Genomic DNA, 21376 nt, shown 5'->3' with positions numbered 1-21376 from the left:
GTCTCACGGTGATTCCTCTGCTGCTTTAAATCATCTGATTTCTCATTACAGGTTATTTTCCTTAAGTTGGATGTTTTTTAATAATGAAAATGGATGACTGATCGTTTCCCATGTATATAGAGAATTAACTAATTTACTATGCAAAACATTAATTGACTAACTTCACTTCATTTCTAGCTGTCTAACAGATAGGAGAATATTAAAGAAATAGAGGCTATTCAATTATTACTTTTTATTGGGGTGCCTGGGTGGCTCGGTTGAACATATGATTTCGGCTCAGTCATGATCCACAGTTCATGAGTTCAAGCCCACATTGGGCTGGCTGCTGTCAGCATGGAGCCCACTTTGGATCCTCTCTTCCCCTCTCTCACTGCCTCTCCTCCACTTGCATTCTCTCAAAAAATAATAAATAAACATTAACAAATTATTATATTTTATTATTTTCTCCATTTCTCTTAATTCTGTCCTCTGAACATTGTTTTTAGCTCCTCAAAGTTAAATGTTACTCTTTGAGTTCCAAATCGTCTCTTGCATATCTTGGAGTACAATAACTAATGAAAAATTAAAAGCCAAAGATAAAGGGAAAAAATAGAAAGGGAGCATAATGTAACCACTAACTTATTCAGGCATTTATTAAAACCATAATTTCCAGGTTGGTTGCATTTAAGAGACCCCTGACCACCATACTTCTTATCACTAAACTGTGAGTAAGCATTAACCAGACATTTGTAATCTCAAAATACACATTGTGTGAATCTTGGAAACTTACCAAGCGATTTATCTTTTGCAACTGTGGAACTCATGACTATTTTCATGAAGTTTTTCTGTAATATGTAGACAAGCTGTAAGTCTAAAAATCACAAATATCTTGTCAGTTCTGCCTTGTGTAATGCTATATTATTCCACTACTGCCTCAGAAAAAAAACCAGAGACAGTCTTAAATTGGCAAAAAGACTAAAGAAGACTTGCCTAAAACCCTGAAATTTTAAGAAACAATGTTATTTGTTTCTTAACCATGCTATTAAGCCTTTCTAAAATGTTTCTCATTAGTATCTCTTGATATGTAGAACAAGATCTTGTAAGAAACTTGATTTTAACTGAATTCTCTTTCCAATCAATACTCACTCTAAAATCAAATGCATGTTCCCATGAGGGAAAACTGACCCCCTACTGAATAAATTGAGAAGATAGTGCTGGAGGACCATTTATAGCACATTTTTAATGACTTTCCTCATTTATTGCTATATAAGCACCTACTAGGCTTTTTTCTATTTATTTTTTTTAACTGAAATTCTCAACAATTTAATGAGTTAAATGCAGGTAACCCTATTTCACAGTGTCCAAGTCCTTGTGAAATTAACCTGCTCAAGGTAGTGCGTGCAGTATATTATTCCATATCCCCATGTAGTTTCAAATATATTTTGCTGCTTCAAAACTTCTTTGGAATTAAAATTTATCTGACTTGGATTGGTTGCTGGCATTTAATATAGTGCGAGGGATGGGAAAGTGTGCTTTAAAATGCAGGCCTGACATGGCCTCTCTCCTTGTGTTATAAATTGGGCTAATCCTTGGACACCTAGGTGGGCCAGTTGGTTGAGAGCCCCCGACTCTTGATTTCGTCTCAGGTCATGATCCCACGGTGATGGGATGAAGCCCTGTGTCAGGCTGTATGTGGAGCCTGCTTCAGATTCTCTCTCTCTCTCTCTCTCTCTCTCTCTCCCTCTCTCCCTCTGCCCCTCCCCCTCTTTGCTCTCTCTCAAGAAAAGAAAAAAAAAAGAAATTGGGCTAATCCAAATATTGGTTTCTTTCTCTTTCCCTATCCATAACCTAGCAGGCAGCCAGAAGAAGGGAGAAAAGAAAATGCCCCATTAGTCTATCAAACCATAAATAACAGTGGACTAGAGGGAAAATAAGATAATGTAGAAATGCTAGAATCTTCATCCAGTCGATCAATCACAAGGTCATTGGCCATTCAAAGGGCAGAACCATCCATCCGTGACCCTTTTCTCCCCTGCTAGATATTACCTGAGATGTTTCCAGAGGAAAGGGCTTGCATCAAAATATAATGTTTTCAATTTTTAAAATCTTTTCTAGCTGTCTGTATATACACATTTCTTTTTTTTTTTTTAATTTCAAATACGTTTTCTCTTCAAAAGTGAAGGGAAGCCTTGTTCCCTGAGCCAAGCTATGTGCTATACCAACATTACCCACCTTAAGGAAACATTTTGAACAGTAAGGCTGCAGGTGGCATCCTGTTTTTGTTGCATATTCAGAATTGTTACATTTATTTTAATTCTCTAATTGTTTATGTAATAGATGGTCCCCATATTCACTATTGGCCTAAACGAAAGGCCATTTTTTGAGATTTTTACTGAAGACTTAAGGATTTCCTATTTTAGCAGAGAGTTTCTTTAGTGAGTCTTAGAAATTCCTAAGGATATGAAGTTGGAAGTAGCAATAATAAGACGAACTATTTATTTTTCTTCTTTTCCTTCTTCAAACCCAGAAAATGCTGACAAGTCTTCTTCTGAGACACAGGGACTAGAGCCCTCCTATCCTCTAACTCTTTATTAAGCTTGGCCCAGGAGGAAACTCACTTTGCTGAGAGCTGTGACCAGGGAAGGAAGAAAAATAACTATTCTCTTGGATATGACCTTAATTGCCTGCACAGGTATCAATGGCCAGTTTGCTGAAAGAGGCAATTCCACACTCTCAGGGTCCCAGGCTTAAATGTCAGTAGCCTTAGTGCCTTTCTGTGGGGTCTGCCAGGCATGCGAGAAATGAGAAATCACAGAAAACGTCCCTCTACCTAGGAAGTTTTAACGATTACTCATGTTCCCTCTGAGAGAGTTTTCAAATTTGTTATACGTAAGTCTGCTTTTGAAAATCCTAAAATCTTATGAACTCTTCCATGTGCAAGTTATTTTAAATGGGTATTTTTTTGTTTTCCAAATGTGCAATTCTAGTGTAACATTTTATTTATCTTTTCATAATACCACCTCGCAAGATTGTGATGCATTGGTTAGGACTGCCACTCTCACCCTCCTTCACTTTGCCAAACTTCTTCATTCCCCACTAAATTATTTTTTTGATGCAGTTGTAGTTGACATACAACATTGGTTAATAAGGTGGATGACATATTGATTTGATACATTTATATATGGTGATAAGGTTACCACCAGAGTATTAGCTACCACCTCCATCATGTCACATAATTATCACCTCATTTTGTGGTGAGAACAGTTAGGGTCTAATGTCTTAGCAACTCTGAAGTGTTAAAATGAAGGCACACTTAGTTGATACTACCATTATACGTTCCCTACCTCCTTCAAAGGAGATCTCAAAACAAGTCTATAATACTGAGGGAAATCTCACCAAAAAAGTTGGAGAGTCTTCTCAAAAGTTATTTAAAAGCAGTTTGAACGCTTAATAGGCACTGCGTTTATGGAAATGACACAGAATGAAGAGTTGAGACTTAAGTTTGAGCTCCCTTCTGCTACTTAGCAGCTATATGGCCATGGACAGCAGCTCCATGACTCACGTCAGTTTGGTCAGCCTCTGTCATTGCTGAGGGCTTTGCTGTCCACTGTCACATTTACCCTCATATCTGCCCTGCGAGCAGATCCTGTTATTCCCTGTTTATAGGTGAGCAAGCATGCTTCAGAGGATGTATTTGTCCAAGCACTTGCAACTCAGACTTGACACATGAGGATGAGAATCCAGGCCCTCTGACCCTATGACCAAGACTTTACTCAGTCTCACAGATTAGTCTAGATGGTCACCTCGAGGGCTTCCTCCATGATTATTGCGATTCTATGATTTCAGTGTTCTCTTAAAGTTACATAAAAGCTGAACAATGAAGAAAGTTTAAGGCAACCAATAATAATTTTGACCCAAGCACTCATTCTTCATAAATGCCTAAACTTGTCCTTCAAATCAATTGACTGGAGAATATTTTGCTAAAGAGAATGACTTAAATAAATTTTTCTAGGGTGTCTGGGTGACTCAGTTGGTTAAGCATCCAACTTTGGCTCAGGTTAAGCATCTGACTTTGGCTCACTGTTGTGAGTTCGAGCCCTGCATCGGGTTCTGTGACAACAGCTCGGAGCTTGGAGCCTGGAGCCTCCTTCAGATTCTGTGCATCCCTCTTTCTCTGCCCTTCAGCTGCTCACACTCGGTCTCTCTCTCAAAAATAAATGAACATTAAAAAAAATTAATTTTTCCTCTTCCAGTAGTAGAGGTATTTATAACCTCTATAATTATTTCAAATCTCTGCTATTTTCCAAAATTAAAAAAGATACATCCATAAAGTTGTATTTATTTTTACTATATCATTTTAAAAACCAAGCCAAAGTAATCAATAATTTTTAAATGCTTTTCCTGCTAGATAGAGTGGAGTCTCAGTAATACAAATGGAAAGATCAGTGATAAAATTTATGTAAATCTCATGTACATAAACACAATATATACCCCCTCCCCCACCAACCACACTATTGTTATTTCTATTTAGCACATTTCATGATGGTTAACACTTAGCATATTTGTATAACTGTGTAACATGGTGCATGGATGCTAAGACCCCTGGAGTTTGAATCCTGGCTTTGCTACTTAGTAGCTGTGTGATCACAAGCAATTTTATTAATCTCATTGTAATATCTGTACCACATTTAGAACAGTGCCTGGCACATTAAGGCATTATAAGGGTGTTAGCAGTTATAATTTTGGAGAGTGAGTTTAAGAAGGGAGATATTTGCTTTTCATTTACAGTTTCATTTTCATATATATATATATATATTTTTTTTTTTCTTTGTAAACTTTAAAATAAGAAAAACAATTTGTATGGGGTGCCTGGGTGGCTCAGTTGGTTAAGCATCTGACCCTTGATCTCAGCTCCAGGTCATGATCTCACAGTTCGTGGGATTGAACCCCAAGTCAGGCTGTGTGCTGACAGTGTAGAGCCTGCTGGGGAGTCTCTCCCTCCCTCTCTCTCTGCCCTTCTGCCACTCGAGGTATCTCTCTTTCTCTCTCTCTCAAAAATAAGTAAACTTAAAAAAAAAGAAACAAAAAGCAATTCATTTGAAGTTACTCAACTCTAACTCTACAAACATTTTCTACAAATATTTCATGTTGCCTTTAACAACCCTTTTTTCAAACTGTGAACAGTGATCTTTGGCCTGATTTACCTGAACAAATACACTGAAAAATACTGTGATTTGCCCTGAGTAAAGCTTCCCTAGGGAAAATTCTAGTCACTCCCTTTTTCTTGATACCTCTTTCTTCTATTTGATGTAACTTGATGAAATCATCCCTAGACCAATATATCCACCTAGAAAGTAAATAGAAAGGGAAACAAAATGGTATGCAGTTTTTCACTGCACATATTCCCTGGTTCTTTCGGTCTCTGACTAGAGGCATATGCTTTAGCTTGTGGCTCTGTATGTTTTTATATTAAGGTAAAATTTGCTTACAGTAAATGTGCCATCACATGTTTTGAGAAATGTAATACACCTTGTGACCATTACTCCAGTCACAGAATGGAGCATCTCATCACCCCAGAGTATTCCCTTGGACCCTCTTACTATTCAACCCCACTATCCATGTTCCCTTAGGCAACCACTGTGCTGATTGTTATCACTAGAGATTACGTTTATCTAGTCTGGAGCCTCATACAAGACATACTCTTTTGTGCCTCGCTTTTTTCTTTTAACATAGTGTTCCTGAGATACATATATTAATGATTTGTTGGAATTACTGAGTAGTGTTCCATTGTTAGAATATGTCACATTATTTTAATCCATTCTCTTGTTTATGGACATTTAGATAGTTTCCAGTTCAGGCTATTATGAATAATATGGCTAAAAAAATCCTTATATAAGCATTTTTGTGAGTATTTGTTTTCACCATCTTGGGTTAATACCTAGAAATGGAATCGCTAGGTCATAGGGTAGATATTTTTCATAAGAAATTGCCAAACAGCTGTCCAAAATAGTTGTCCAATTCCCGCTCCCACCAGCTATGTATGAGAATTTTGGTTCTTCCACATTCTTGCCTAACTTTGGTATTGTCATTCTGTTTAATTTTAGCCATTCCAGGAAGTGTGAAATTATATCTAATTTTGGTTTTAACTTGCATTTCCCTGAGACCTAATGATTTTAAGCTCCGTGTACTTATTGGTCATTATCTTTTGTACAGTTACTATTCAGGTGTTTTATTTGTGATTTTACCGGTATTTGGGTTTGTGTGTGTGTGTGTGTGTGTGTGTGTGTGTGTGTGAGTGATTGATCTGTAAGAGTTCTTTACATGTTTTGTATAAAAGTCCTTTGTTATAGATATATTGTGACTTTTGTTCTAGTCTGTGACTTCTTTTCTTTTTTTCATGCTGTCTTTTAATGAGTGGAAGTTTTTAATTTTAATGAAGAGCAACTTATGAATTTTTTTCCTATTATGCTTACTGCTTTCTGTGCCCATGGTACAAAATGTTTGCTTATCCCTAAGTAGCAGAGATATTTTTCTATGTCTTTTTCTAGAAACTTTATACATTTAAGAATATGATATATCTAAGGGGCGCCTGGGTGGCGCAGTCGGTTGAGGGTCCGACTTCAGCCAGGTCACGATCTCGCGGTCCGTGAGTTCGAGCCCCGCGTCAGGCTCTGGGCTGATGGCTCAGAGCCTGGAGCCTATTTCTGATTCTGTGTCTCCCTCTCTCTCTGCCCCTCCCCCATTCATGCTCTGTCTCTCTCTGTCCCAAAAATAAATAAACGTTGAAAAAAAAATTAAAAAAAAAAAAAAAAGAATATGATATATCTAAGATTTTGTGTGTGATACAAGACAAAGGTGGCTTATTTGTTTGGTTGGTTTTGTTTTTGTTATATTTGTCAACTCATTCCAGCATCATATGTTAAAAAGATTTTCTTCTGGCCTTGGAACTTTTGTAGTAGTAATAGTGGTAATAAAAATAATGATAATAAAATGTAAGTCTTTCAACTTTGATGTTCTGCTTGTGTTAACAATCTTATTTCTTTCCATTTTCATATAGATTTTAGCAACTTGTTAATTTCTACCAAAAAAATTTAAGAGCTTTGTGGGATTATGGTTGCTTTGAATTTATAGATAAATTTGGGTATATTTGAATCTCAAATTTGACATCTCTTAGCCTTCCAATATGTGAATATCATTTTTCTCTCCATTTACTTTCCATTTTTTCTTAGCAATATATTTTTTAAAAATTTAATGTTATTTGTTGAGAGAGAGATAGTGAGCAGGGAGGGCCAGAGAGAGGGGGAGACTGAAAATCTGAAGCAGGCTCCAAGCTGTCTGCACAAAGCCCAATGTGGGACTGGAACCCACGAACTATGAGATCATGATGGGGCCAAAGTCAGATGCTCAACTGACTGAGCCACCCCAGCACCCCGCTTAGCAATATTTCATAACTTTTAATGTAGACATGGACATGTCTTATAAAATTTATTCTTATGTTTTATGTCTTTTGCAGCTATTATAAATGCAATTATTTTGCAATTTTATTTTCCATTTTTATATAAAAATATGATTATTTTGTTGTTGAAATGTATACAGCCACCTTCCTACATGCACTTGTTAATTCTATTCGTTGTCTTGTGGATTCCTTAAGATTTCTATGTAAACAATCATTTCATCTGGAAATAGAGATAATTTTACTTCCTCCCTTCCCCGCTGTATGCTTTTTCTATTTCTTTTTCTTGCTTTGTTACACTCAGAGATCTCCAATACAATGTTGAATAGAACTGTTGAAATCTTTACATGTTCCCAATTTTAGGGAGGGAATTGTTCAATATTTGCCATTATGTATGATATTTGCTCTTTGTTTTTCACATATGCCTACCCAGAGTTAGCCAGACTGTGGGGCTAAGGTACGATTCTCCCAACTGCCAAATCTTCCCAGACTTCTGACCCCCCAATGCAAGGAGTTAGTGTGCAAATACTGAGTTAGAAGGAAGAGTCCACATAAGAACATCCTTGCTTCTGATACTAGTTCAAGTTGAGGGTTTCCCAAAACCACACTCAGGTTTGATCAATTGCTAGAAATACAGAGTTTTACTGGAACCTAATATACTCTCGTTTATGTTCATTATAAGTAATAGATATGTTGAAATTGGCCAAGGAAAAGAAATAGCGCAGAGTCTGGGAGAGTTCCAAATGTGAAGTTTCCTTTGTCTTCAGACATGTTACTCTACTGCCACTGATGTGTGGCAAAAGCATGGGCTATTGCCAATCTGAGAAGCTCGCTTGAGCTTTACTGTCCAGAGTTTTTATTAGGGCTTTGCTACACAGGCATTATTGATTGACTACGTGTCCATATGGTTTACTTCAGTCTCCAGCCTCTCCCTTCCTCAGAAATCAGGCTGATACCACATAGCCGAAAGCCCTAAATCATATGGCTGTTCTTACAGGATGGCCAGCCCGCACCCTAAGACCATTGGATGTTGATGGCCATATGCTGAGACAACCTCTCAGCATAAACTATTCGATGCGATTGGAGATGCACCAGGAAAAAGAAAGCCACTCCTAGCACTTAGGATATCCTAACTATTTAGAGATTATCTCCCAAGAACTAACGACAAAGCCCAGACTTTTCTTTGGGCAAGGCCAAATTCCTTACTACACAATGCCCTTTAAGAGGCTAAAGAGATTTTTTAAATATTCCTAGATTACTGAGAGTGATATTCGTGATAATTTTCTATCACAGATTATCATTGAATTTTCTCAAATGCTCTTTTGACATCTACATTACATTACATCTGCATTTACATTATTTCTATAAAAAATCATATTGTTTTCCTATATTCTTTATTCTGATAAAATGGTAAATTATATTGATTGATTATTGAATATTAAGCTAGTCTTGCATTCCTGGAATAAATCCTACTGTATTATGATATATCATATTTTTTATATATTGATGGATACTGTTTATCAACATTTTATTAAGAATTGTTTTGTTTACATTCATGAGGAATAGTGATCTGTGATTTTCTTTTCTTATAATATCTCTGCTAAATTTTTGTAGTAGGGTAATGTGAGCTTACTAGAATGAGTTGGAAAGGGTCCCATCCTCTTCTTTTACTGAAAGATGTTTTTACTTCCTTAAATATTTGATATACTTCAGAGATAAAACCACCTGGGCCTGGAGTTTTCTTTATGAGAATTTGTTTTAAAACAAAAATTATGATTTCGGTTTCTTTGATAGACCTAAGGTTGCTTCCTCTTGAATAATTGGTAAGCTTTTCAAGAAAAATGTCCATTTCATTTACATTGTTGACACTTTTGCAAAAAGTTACCCATAGAGTTCTGATTCTGCAGTGATAACACTTTACTTTCTAATATTGTTAATTTGTATTTTATTCCTTTATCATGCTCAGTGTTTTTAGAGAATTAATCAATTTTCTAATAATTTCAAATAACTTTCTTATTTGTTTTATTTTTATTTCTATTACTTATTTTCAATTTTAATTCTTTTTGCTCTTAGGATTACTATTCTCTTTTCTACTTTATTTAGAAAGTTATTCAATTTTCTCTTCTTTTTTAATTTCATAAATGAATTAAAAATTTAGATCACTGCTGTTAGCCTTTCTTCTTTCATAACACAAGCATTTAAACTATGAATTTCACTCACAGCACTGAGTTAGCTGCATTCCACAAATTTCAGTATGTTTTGTTTTCATATTCATTCAGTTAAAAATGTGTTTCAATTTTCTCTGTGGTTTCTTCTTTGGAGCCAGGTAGCTCAAACTGTGTTAAATTCCACACATTTCTCCTTGACTTCTGTTTTGTTAAGGCAGCCTGCTCTGTAAGCTTTTAATCTTTTGAAATGCATTGAAAGTTATTCTTTCGGCCTTCCATGCAGCCATGCAGCATTACCTGGAGGATGCTAGATGAGCATTTGAAGAAAACACTTTGGTGGTTGATGGGTACGGTGTTCTATAGCTGTATGTCAGATTAAGATAGATAACAGTTTGTTTAAATCTTCTTATCCTTACAGATTTTTTTTTCAAATTATATAACATCACTTCACATGTAAGAGGGTTACAAGCCAGTACTTCCAGTACTAGAGCTAGCTCAGTACTAGTAACTTCATCATGATTGTGCATATGGAATTTTGGTCCATTAATCCTATCAGCTACTGAGACAGGAGTATTAGATTCTCTAAATAAGGTTGTGTATTTGTCTGTTGATTTCTCCCTTTAAATCTGTCAGGTTTTGCTCTATGTTTTCATTAATTACATACACATACAATTGTCATGACTTCCTTGTGTATTGAAACTGTTGTAACTATGAAATGTCTCTCATTGGTGCTGTAATGTTCCTCGTGTTGAACTTTACATTGCCCCATATGAATACAGCTATAGTGCTTTCATACGCTTCCTGTTCACAGGTATATCTTTTTCTCTCCTTTTATTTTCAGTTTGCGATCTCTGTATAGTTAAAGTGCACCTCATGTATGGTAAAGGTGGTAAGACTATGACTCTCAGGCTGCTGTCTGATTTTGTAAAGAAAGGTTTTTGGTAGCACAGTCATGCCCATTTCTTCGCATGTGCTTTGTGTTGTTTCACACTATCACGCCAGTGTGGAAGAGTTGGAACAAAAACCATATGGCCTCCTAGCCTGAAATAGTTACAGTCTGGACCATCCAGAAAAAATTTTAACGCCTGGAATATCGCATTTGCTTACTTGCTTATGACAGTCTGACAGTCTCCCTTTTATTTATTTATTTTTTAAATTTTTTTTAAAAGTTTATTTATTTTTGGCAGAAAGAGAGAGACAGACAGAGCATGAGTTGGGGGAGAGGCAGAGGGAGGGAGTGACAGTCTCCCTTTTAATTGGAGGATTTAGCCAAGCTACACTTAAGTATTGATATAATTACATTTAAGATCACCATCTCACTATTTGTTTTCTAGTTGTACTCTGTTTTTCTTTTCCTGCCTTCTTTTGACTTACTCAGATAAGTGTTAGTATTATATTTTAATTTCTCTAATGGCCTTTTAACTATACCTCTTTCTATTCTTTTATTGTGGTTGTTGTAGGGATTACAATAAGAACTCTTAATTGATAACAATCTACTCATGTAATAATCTAAAACTCTTGAAACATTATAATTTTAGATAACCTCCTTCATGTAATTATAGTGTGAGGTTGATAATAAATGAGTTGTAATGAATATGACAACAATAGCAAAAAGGATGAAGGAAGTTAAATGAAATTATAATGTTTCAAGGGTCTTACATAATGCAGTATGTATCGTATTAAATGATTGTCTTTATAAAAATTGTTTTGAATAGTATTTATATTTTACCACACACATATAATCTGAATTCATTCTTTCTTGTCCATCTGAGTTTCCATGTAGTGTCATTTCCCTTCAACCAAAGAACTTTCTTTGATACTTCTCAGCACAGGTCTGCTAGCGATAATTTATTCCAGTTTTCTTTCATCTAATTTTATATGTCTTTATTACCTTTGCTTAAAAATCTTTTTACTGGATATAAAATTCTGGGTTGAGATATTTTTCTTTCAGCATTTTAAAGATGTTTAATTATCTCCTATATGCATTTTTTTCCTGAGACATTAGCAGTTATTCATGTCATTGCTCCTCTGCCCAAATTTTCTGTGGCTACTTTCAAGTTCTTTTCTTTATATTTGCTTTTGGTTAGTGTGATTATGACATACATAGGTGTGTTTTTCTTTGTATAATTCCTGCTTGGGGATTGCTGACCACATTGGATCTCCAAGTTAATGAACATGAACAAATCTGGGAGTATTTTTCATTGTTTCTTTAAATATATTTTCTACCCCCTTTGCTTTTGCTTTTTCTACTGGGACTCCAATTACACATATGTTAGACTACTCAATATTGTCCTACAAGTCACTGAGGATCTTTTTTTTTCCTATCATCTTTCTGTTTTTAAAAATTTATAATTTATGTTGTTTTGTCCTGTAGGTTCACTGAGGCTTTCCTCTGCTACCTCCAATCTGTTGATATGATAATTCAGTGAATTATTCATTTGCAGTGGGAATCATTTTTGTTTACATTTTTTTTGCACTGAAATTTGTCTATTCTCTCATTGTCACCACTTTATTCTTTATGTCATTTAACATGTAATATAGTAACTGATTTAAAGTTCTTCCTTTGTATTTCCAAATTCTGTGTCATCCAAGGATACTCTCTGGACTTTATGTTAACATTTTTCTATTTTTCATATGTATGGTAACTTTTTTTTTATTATATATTGGTCTTTTGGGGGTGATATGTTATAGAGATTCCATGTTCCATTATATTCTCGTAAAGGATATGGATTGTTTTTCTTGGCAGGCAGTTCAACTTCTGGCTGATTTCCTTGATTTTGTGAAAGTTACATTTACATTTTATATGACACACATATCTTAGGTTGAATACCAAGACTCATCACAGAGTCTTGGCTTTTCTGGGATTTCAGTGGAAAGATTGATATGTTTGCCAAGGACTTGTGGCTTGGCGAGATTCAACTCCAAACATATGTTTCTCTATGTAGGGTAGTAGCTAAAATCTATGTCACTTTTTTTTTTAATATTTTTTCATTTTTGAGAGAGAGATTGAGAGAGAGAGAGAGAGAGAGACAGAGTATAGGCAGGGGAGGGACAGAGAGAGAGAGGGAGACACAGAATCCGAAGCAGACTCCAGGCTCTGAGCTGTCAGCACAGAACCTGATGTGAGCTTGAACTCATGACCTGAGCTGAAGTTGGATGCTTAACCCACCCAGGCACCCCTGTAGCACATTTTTAAGCTTTCCAGTTGTTGCTTTCTACTTGGCTAAGTGAAATTTCTCGCCTCCAAGGGAAGAAATAACATCCAAAGGGTTTATTGTGATTTACACAAATATTTGGGGTTCTCACCACTCTGTGGCTCTCTTCTTTCTGAGATTTTTTTTCTCCTTTACTTTCAGAGTTTTAGTTAGCTTATGCCTCTCCAGCTGGGAAGTGACCTCAGAGGAAAAGTTATGTAAAAATAGAGCTCATCCAGTATAAGGGTCAAATTTCCTTTAGTTTCTACTTGATTTTAGATAGATATAGATATAGATATAGATATAGATATAGATATAGATATAGATATATAGATATAATGTAGACAGCATATGTCTATATGTCTATATGTTATATATAAAAAATATATACTGTGTTTATATATTTTATATGAGAAAAATATGAGAAAAGGAGCAAGGCCATTTGCATCATTCTTCCATTTTCCTGGAAAATATATATGATAAGGTTGTTGTCATTCACCATAATGTACCATTTTACTGCAAGGTAGGAAGTATTTATGTGATAATATGATATAGGTCAAGACATAGACTCCAACTGACGGCATGTCTTATTTACATTTGAAATGTCTGTTGTAAAATGGTATTACATATTTTAGCACTTCTCATGTTGGCAGAGTTTGAGCTTGCTCTCCTGCCTTATGAATGGACTTAGAAGGCTGTAGTTTCAGCTAAACTAAGAATTTTTAAGTCAAAAATTAAATTAAACTCATGCTAAATATAATGAGTGTCCCCAGTTTAAATGAGCCATATGTCTTTATCTCACTTGGACATATATCATATACCATTACATACCTCTTTCTAGTAAAGTTGTGATTCTTAGCAAATGAATCCATTTCAATAATGGAAATACTTTTAAGGGAAAAATGGAGTTTTCTCCCCAGTTTCCTTGGCACATCTGGATATATATTTCTTCTTAAAAATAGAAATATTATTAGGAATTATATGGCAATAATAATTTAAACTACCATATCACTGTGGTTCTGCTGATGAGCTTATAACAGGGAGGGAGAGAGTTAAGGAAGGAGAGAAAGGAAGGAAGGGGGAGGGAGGGAAGGAGGGAGGGACAGAGGGAAGGAAGGAAAATAGGAGGGAGGGAGGGAGGGAAGGAAGGAAAACAGGAGGGAGGGAAGGAGGGAGGAAAGAAGGAAGGGAGGGAGGGAGGGAGTGGTACACTTTGAAATAGTTATGGTTTCTCCTGGGTCATCCTAAAACCAAGGAATTTATCTGTGTGCTTAAGAAAACCTGATAACTGAGAACAAACTGAGGGTTGATGGGGGGTGGGAGGGAGGGGAGGGTGGGTGATGGGTATTGAGGAGGGCACCTTTTGGGATGAGCACTGGGTGTTGTATGGAAACCAATTTGTCAATAAACTTCATATATAAAAAAAATATATAAAAAAAAAAAAAAAAAGAAAACCTGATTTCAGCTCTTAAAGGATAGAACCCAGTCATGTGTAACCATGGCAGCAACTCTCAAACTTTGGCAGAAGCTGAGCCACCAGGGAGCCTTGTTTATCATGGATTGCTGGCCCTCTCCCCAGAGTTTCTGTTTCTGTTGTTCCGTTTGCACTTCTGTCAAGTTCCCAGGGGGTGCTGATATTGCTGGTCTAGGACCACAGTTTGAGAACCACCATGTTAAAGCTACTTTGGCTTCTGCTGCCAGATTCCTGTCATAAACTTGGGTCTCTTTCTAATCTTGCTTGTGATTTATTTGATAAAACAGAATTCATAAACAAAGATACAGGACATTAGTTCAATCTGGATGCATAATACGGAATGACAAAAGAGAAAGGCACTAATGAAACACCCTCAGAGAAAATTTTGCAGAAAGTATTTGCCCAGAAGGAAATTTTTGATTATTGAGTTGATAATAATTACTTCCCAGAAAGTGGAGAGGAAAAAAAAAAAAAAAACAGCCCAAAACATGATGCAACTAAGTATGTATAGTCTGTGTTCACAATAATTAGTTGGTTTTTCTCCTACCATATATTTAATGCAACGCCATTACCCAAGGTAATCTCATTGGAACGTGTTCTGTTACCAGTCCAGGTTCACAGATGTGGATTTGTTCACCCCAGTAGTTTGTCTATATTAGATGTAAAACATTTGCTTTTCAAAGATACATTCATGTGAACTCTAAAATTAAAAAAAAAATTAAAAAGTTAAATACACATGTGTCAATGTGATGATATTTATTTAATTTTCTTACAGGACTGCCTCAAAACATGTAAACAAGGACCTTGGTAATCTGGAGGAAAACAAAAAGTTAGAAGAAAACAATCACAAAACAGAAGCCTAAGAGAGAAACTGTTCTAAAGTGTTGTCCAGGTGGGTAGGCTGTTTGAGGTTTATAGAAATAATTCCCAATGAAAGTACAAAACACCCTAGGAGACGAAAGGGAAAGTAAGCCTTGACGTTGAGATGCTTCATAATTGCAACTTTCCAAACAGGAAGAGAGTTTTTGCCAAAGGAAACTTTGGTAACTCAGAAAGGTGTTCTCAGAAGAATGGAATCTCAACAGTCTACCCATCTTCTAAAAAATAATCATTATTCTGTGACTAATTAAAATCAGTGTTGAGATTGTAACATTCAATTAGCATTTTGTCTTCTAATGCCAAAATTTTTGCTGAGTGCAAAGAAGTTGAATTTTCTAAATTGATACTTTGGTCGGATGAGAGCTGGTTCTAATACTTCAAATTTATCTTAAAAAGCAATTATGAGAAGAACTTTTAAATATAAAAATTTTAATCTAAGGATTTAATATACTTACAAGTGTCGTGTATTTATGCAGCCATTCCCCAAACTATTTTAATGAAAAAATTTGTGTAGACACACAAAACTTTTGCAGATAGTATGTGTATTATATATATGTGTGTGTATATGTATATGTGTATCTACATATGCACATATATGTGTATGTGTGTATAATGTATATATCAGTGTTACATATATTGCATATATTTATATATAATAGCTATATGAGTATGATTTTTTTAAGACAATCTCAAAAAAAGTCTTTTCCATGGTATTGCCACTTGGAATTTGAGCTTTTCATTTTTATTTATGATCTCTTCAGCCAGCCAAACACAGAAGCCATTTGGACAAATTATTTTGTGTGTCCTTGAGAATAACTGTTGCTGTAGTTTACGCATGTGATGTAACAGTCCCCAACAACCACAGTAAAGCTTTGGTTCATTATAAATAAAGCACAAGTCACAATCTGAGTAGGTCACCCCAGGTAGCAAGCATGGGAAATAATTACAATTGGAAGGATAACACAGGAAAGAAAGATCAAATAATTGGGGTAACACATTTTTAGAATCTGAAAACTGAGATCTCAAACTGCTCATGTGAAAGAAGTAAGAGCTGGGTTCCTTCCCCCATCCTGCTGTCCATTGGAGGCCAAGTATGAGCATTCCCGTCGGACTTTTTTTCTGCTTCTGTAGGTGCATTCCTCGATCCTTTGTAAACATAGAATTTACCTTCTGGTTATCTTCAAAATTTGATAAAGTCTCAAAGAAAAATTAAGCTTAAAGACAAAACCTGCAGAATGAAATATTTTCCTGAAAAAAGCCTTCTAATCATCATATGAATTAAGCAATTTTCATAAAAATAAAGACTCTTCAACAATTTGAAAAAAGTATTTGTAGAAGGGGCTGCAACAGTGCCTGGGATCACAGATGGGCTCAGGGACAATGGAGTTTTATGAAAGGCTCCTATAAAGTAATTCCTATCACTTTTAGTACAAAGCATCTGTTGGTGGTGAAAAATGATTGCTATGGTAACTTACTAAATTGTGTTTTTTTTTCATCATTTCAGAGAAAAAAAAAACTATATAGACCAATTGAAGCATGAACGTGGATTGTATTTAATACATATACAAAGACATTGACAGCAATTCATGGTTCAAGTGTTAAGCAGTTCATTCTACCAAGCTGTCACAGGATTTTAGAGAATTATCTCAAGTAAAAACAATGAAGTGAAATTACAAACAAAAACAAGTTTTGGCAGCCATGATAATAGGTCATATGTTGTGTTTGGTTTGTTGTTTTTTGTTTTTTGTTTGTTTTTTTTCTGTAAATGTCTGCACTGAGGATTTCTTTTTGGTTTGCCTTTTATGTAAATTTTTTACGTAGCTATTTTTATACACTGTAAGCTTTGTTCTGGGAGTTGCTGTTAATCTGATGTATAATGTAATGTTTTTATTTCAATTGTTTATATGGATAATCGGAGCAGGCACACTTCTGATTCTGATTGCTATCAGTAATGCCCCCAAATTTTCTCACAAGCACCGAAATCCCAAAGGTGGCAGCTTGTGAAGGCTGGGGACACACACATTGCTCTATTCAAAACCTGTGATTTTTTCTATCACAAGGGAGATGGAGGCAGAGAGTCAGACTGATGAGCAGCCGATGAGCTGATTCTGATCATGCACCACCAGCTGACTTTCCAAAGTAAATCACACATGCATACGGACGCACATACATAATAATGGTACTCCCAAACTGACAGTTTCGCCTATTTGAAACAGGACATAACACAGAATTTGGGCAGCACTTACCTTCAGAGACAACTGCTAATATATTATTTTCTGTCAAAAGAAAAATGAGAGACAGTTTGGAAAAATCATGGATAACATTCCCATTTTCATAGATCACGATGTAAATCATTGTAATTAAAAATTGGTGTTAAATCCTTTGGGTTATCCACTGCCTTAAAATTATATCTATTTCCTTTAAAAAAAGATATCAGTCAGAATTGGAGATTTTTAACAGTGGTCATTATCAAAGCTGTGTTATTTTCCACAGAATATAGAATATATATTTTTTTCGTGTGTGTTTTTGTTAACTACGCTACAGATATTGAATGCACCTTGAGATAATTTAGTGTTTTTAACTGGTACATAATTTATCAAGCAGTACATGAGAGTGTAATAATAAAATGTCTATGTATCTTTAGTTACATTCAAATTTGTAACTTTATAAACATGTTTTATGCTTGAGGAACTTTTTAGGGTGGTAGTATAAATGGAAACTTTTTGAGGTAGACTGGATAAGGGCCAATAGCTACTTGTGACTAGACTTTTAAACTTTGCTCTTTCAAGCAGAAGCTTGGTTTCTGGGAGAACACTGCGCAGCCATTTTTGTCCCAGGATTTACGTAACTTTACAGAAAAAAAAAAGTGAACATCAGATTTCCAGGTAAAAAACTGTATTCTTTAGGAGCAAAAGGAAAACTGATGTTTATTTCTTAGACTGACAGAATAAAAAATTATGATGGCAATGAAAAACAAATAGAAGATAAAGTCAGAAAGAGATTGGGAATAATATTTTACCACTTCTGCATTAAGAAACACATGTTATTGTACATTTAATAAACTGTTTATTGTCTGGGCAGTAGTGACTCAGTTTAATAAAAGCTTCCTGTAGTGCATTGGTATGGATTAAATACATAAAATATCCTATTAGACTCAATGCTGTATAAAATATTACGGGGAAAAAGAAAATATGTTATTTTGCCTCTAAACTTTGATGTATTGAAGTTTTATTTGGCAGGAAAAAAATTGAATCTTGGTCAATATTTAAACCAAAGTGAAAGGGGAAAAACCAAAGTTATTTTTTTTGCATGGCTAAGCCATTCTGTTATCTCTGTAAATACTGTGATTTCTTTTTTTTTCCTTCTCTCTTTAGAATTTTGTTAAAGAAATTCTAAAATTTTTAAACACCTGCTTTCCACAATAAACCACGAACACTAAAATGAAATCACTTCCATATAATTTTTTTTTTCTTTTGGTGTGGGAGATCAAAGATTCAAAGTCTAACTCCTAAGATCTATTTGCAGAAAGAAGCAATGTTGCAATAGAGAGGGTCATACTACAATTATTTCTTGGCTTCCACTTGCTGTAGTAAACTGATTGCAAAAACAACTGTCAGAACCTAGAGAGCAGAACATTCGCAACTCAGAGTTCTGGACGGACAGCAGAAAGTTTGGCAGGGAAAAGGGGACAGCATTATTACAATTGAATCGATGCGGGGATAAAAAGCGGAGTGTGTTTGTGTAACGGCAGCCATCTGCACAGCAAGACTGGGAAGGAAGATAATGCACAATCCTCAACTTCTGAGGTTGCATCTCTCCAATTTCACTCTTTGGAAACAGGAGACAGGTTTTGCCCGTTCAAGTTTCACTTCCTATCTGTGATTACAGGAATTGTATGTGGAAATGGATTAACATACCCGTCTATGCCTAAAAGATAATAAAAATGAAATATGTCTTCACATCTCTCTCACAGCTGTCTTCTTGTCTTCATGAACTAGGCTGTTCATGTGTAGAAAGTAGTCGTCTTTATTAAACAGGGGGGAAATCATTGTGCCTGGAGAGGGAATGCGGCAAAATAAAATTGTCCATGCCTTCCCATTATGTCAGGCGGGCCACCTTAGCCACTCCTAGATTGCAGCAGTGTCTGGTTCTAGAATGTGTCTCCATCTTCAGTGGTAGGATTTTACTTACTGTGGGTATCCCATGTGGCTGTCCTAGAAACTTAATTAAGAGGACACTCTTCTATTTCTTCACTCCCTCCATTAACACACCATTCAGCCTACCATTTGGAATTACATAGGCATGAACTTTCACTGAAATTCTTTCCCTTCAAAGTAAGATAAAGCCAGCTATGTATACATCAGAGAAAGAGATTACTATTTATTGAAGCAATACTATGTGCTAGGGTCATCCATACATTATTTTATTTAATCCTTAGTAGTTGTAAATATTATTAAATGTTCCCCATTTAATAGCTGAAAACTAAGGTTTAGACAGGTTCTATAACTCCCCAATACATTTAGCTTTTAAGTAGGTAAATTGGGTATTAAACCTGACCTGAGGGGCGCCTGGGTGGCTCAGTCAGTTGAGCGTCCGACTTCGGTTCAGGTCATGATCTCACTCACGGTTCATGGGTTCGAGCCCCACATCAGGTTCCATGCTAACAGGACAGAGCCTACTTGGGATTCTCTCTCCTCCCCCTCTCTCTGCCCCTGCCCCACTTGTTCTCTCTCTCTCTCTCTCTCTCTCTCTCTCTCAAAATAAACTGAAAGAACGAAAGAACAAAAGAAAGAAAGAAAGAAAGAAAGAAAGAAAGAAAGAAAGAAAGAAAGAAAGAAAGAAAGAAAGAGACAGACGTGACCTGATTCTCAAGGTCATGTTGCCCTAGTCTACTATAGTCCCCAAACTTCTTTAATAAAGAAGTTATTCCTTTATTCCTTAATAAAAGAATCCTTCTTTTCATAATATGTAAAGTTGGGAAATATTAATTGACACATGAAAGGCTTACACCATTATTAAATAATTATTCTAAGATATTCAAATCATATAATAGGCCAATATTACATAATTTTTAAATATCTGTATTTAGATGATTAGATATTTTATTATACATATATAATTATATGTGTATATTTAAAGCATATATATTTAAAAGTGATATGACATACATTGCACACATAACATGTGATATAGATATGTCACGCTACATTTTTAAGCAGATGCATATTCCTGTCATACACTAAATACCAGTGACGAGACAGGCACTATGTTGATGTGTTATTTATATGGTTTCACTTTAATCCACACAACATCCTGCTACAGGAGGTGCTGTCTCCACTTTACAGATGAAGACAATGTAAATAACTTTGTCTACAATCACAGACACCAGAGGTGATTGAACCAGGTGATTGAACCCATGCTTAAGTCCAAGTTCTATTCACTCTACTGCTTATTATCTCTGTTAAAAGAATAAACATCTATCTATGCTTGCGGAGGATACCAAAAAGATCGATTTGTAGTAAATAACCTACTCAATCCTCTTAAGTAACTAATGACATTCATATTTAAAGTAATATAAGAAATATGTGGAAACTGCTTTAAAAACAAATTCTATATAAATATTAGTTTTTAATTTATATGTCTAAAGAATCCAATGGAACTAATTCTACTATTAAGACAATCAATTGTCTAGATTTGGCTTTATAGCTATAATACTTTAACAATAAAAATCCCTAAGTTAAATATGGAATGCTTATTTCTCCTCTAAGCTTTAAAACCACACTGTCTTTCGAAAATATGAAGTAAAAAAATGAGCTCATTTTTTTCCCCAGCATGCTGTCTTCACCTATTCACCATCCTTATTCTAATCCAATTTATTTTTGCTCCAAATCTGTTCTTCTCTCATTTTTCCTTATAAATGCTCCTCAAATGCACAACTATTCATTGGGGAATGAATACACAGGCATAGAACTCCAAAAGCAGATTCCATTCTCAAGTTATCTGTCTTGTCCCTTTTTATTAGCTAGCTCTGGAAAAGGTTTTACCTTGTGATGGCCAAGCAGCTGAATGAGAGAAAGACGCTCAGTTACACACACACACACACACACACACACACACTGTGGGCTATTTTACCCCATTTCCTAGAAGGGAGGACATAGAATTTTCTGATCAAAAAAGGAATGTTTTGAAGGACTGCAAAACGCAGCTATGGAGTTAAAATATTCAAGAT

At 35.4% G+C, this 21376-nt stretch overlaps 1 protein-coding gene across 2 annotated transcripts in view; it reads left to right on the top strand.

Moving 5' to 3' along the window:
- The window catches only part of ALCAM (activated leukocyte cell adhesion molecule), a 210825-nt gene extending 195665 nt beyond the window's left edge, over positions 1-15160 (top strand). For both annotated transcript variants that reach the window (XM_047099195.1, XM_047099194.1), the window contains one exon: positions 15044-15160. In XM_047099195.1, the coding sequence (XP_046955151.1) occupies positions 15044-15131 (88 nt within the window). In that variant the 3' untranslated portion in view covers positions 15132-15160. The remainder of the gene's footprint in view (positions 1-15043) is intronic.
- The last annotated feature ends 6216 nt before the right edge of the window (positions 15161-21376 follow it).

The sequence above is a fragment of the Lynx rufus genome, unplaced genomic scaffold, assembly GCF_022079265.1.
Source record: "Lynx rufus isolate CCGP_SWC_20201006 ecotype Redwood Valley unplaced genomic scaffold, mLynRuf1.p SCAF_5, whole genome shotgun sequence".
Taxonomy (NCBI): domain Eukaryota; kingdom Metazoa; phylum Chordata; class Mammalia; order Carnivora; family Felidae; genus Lynx; species Lynx rufus.
The sequence above is the reverse complement of the archived record's forward strand: the minus strand, read 5'-3'. Positions and strand labels throughout refer to the sequence as shown.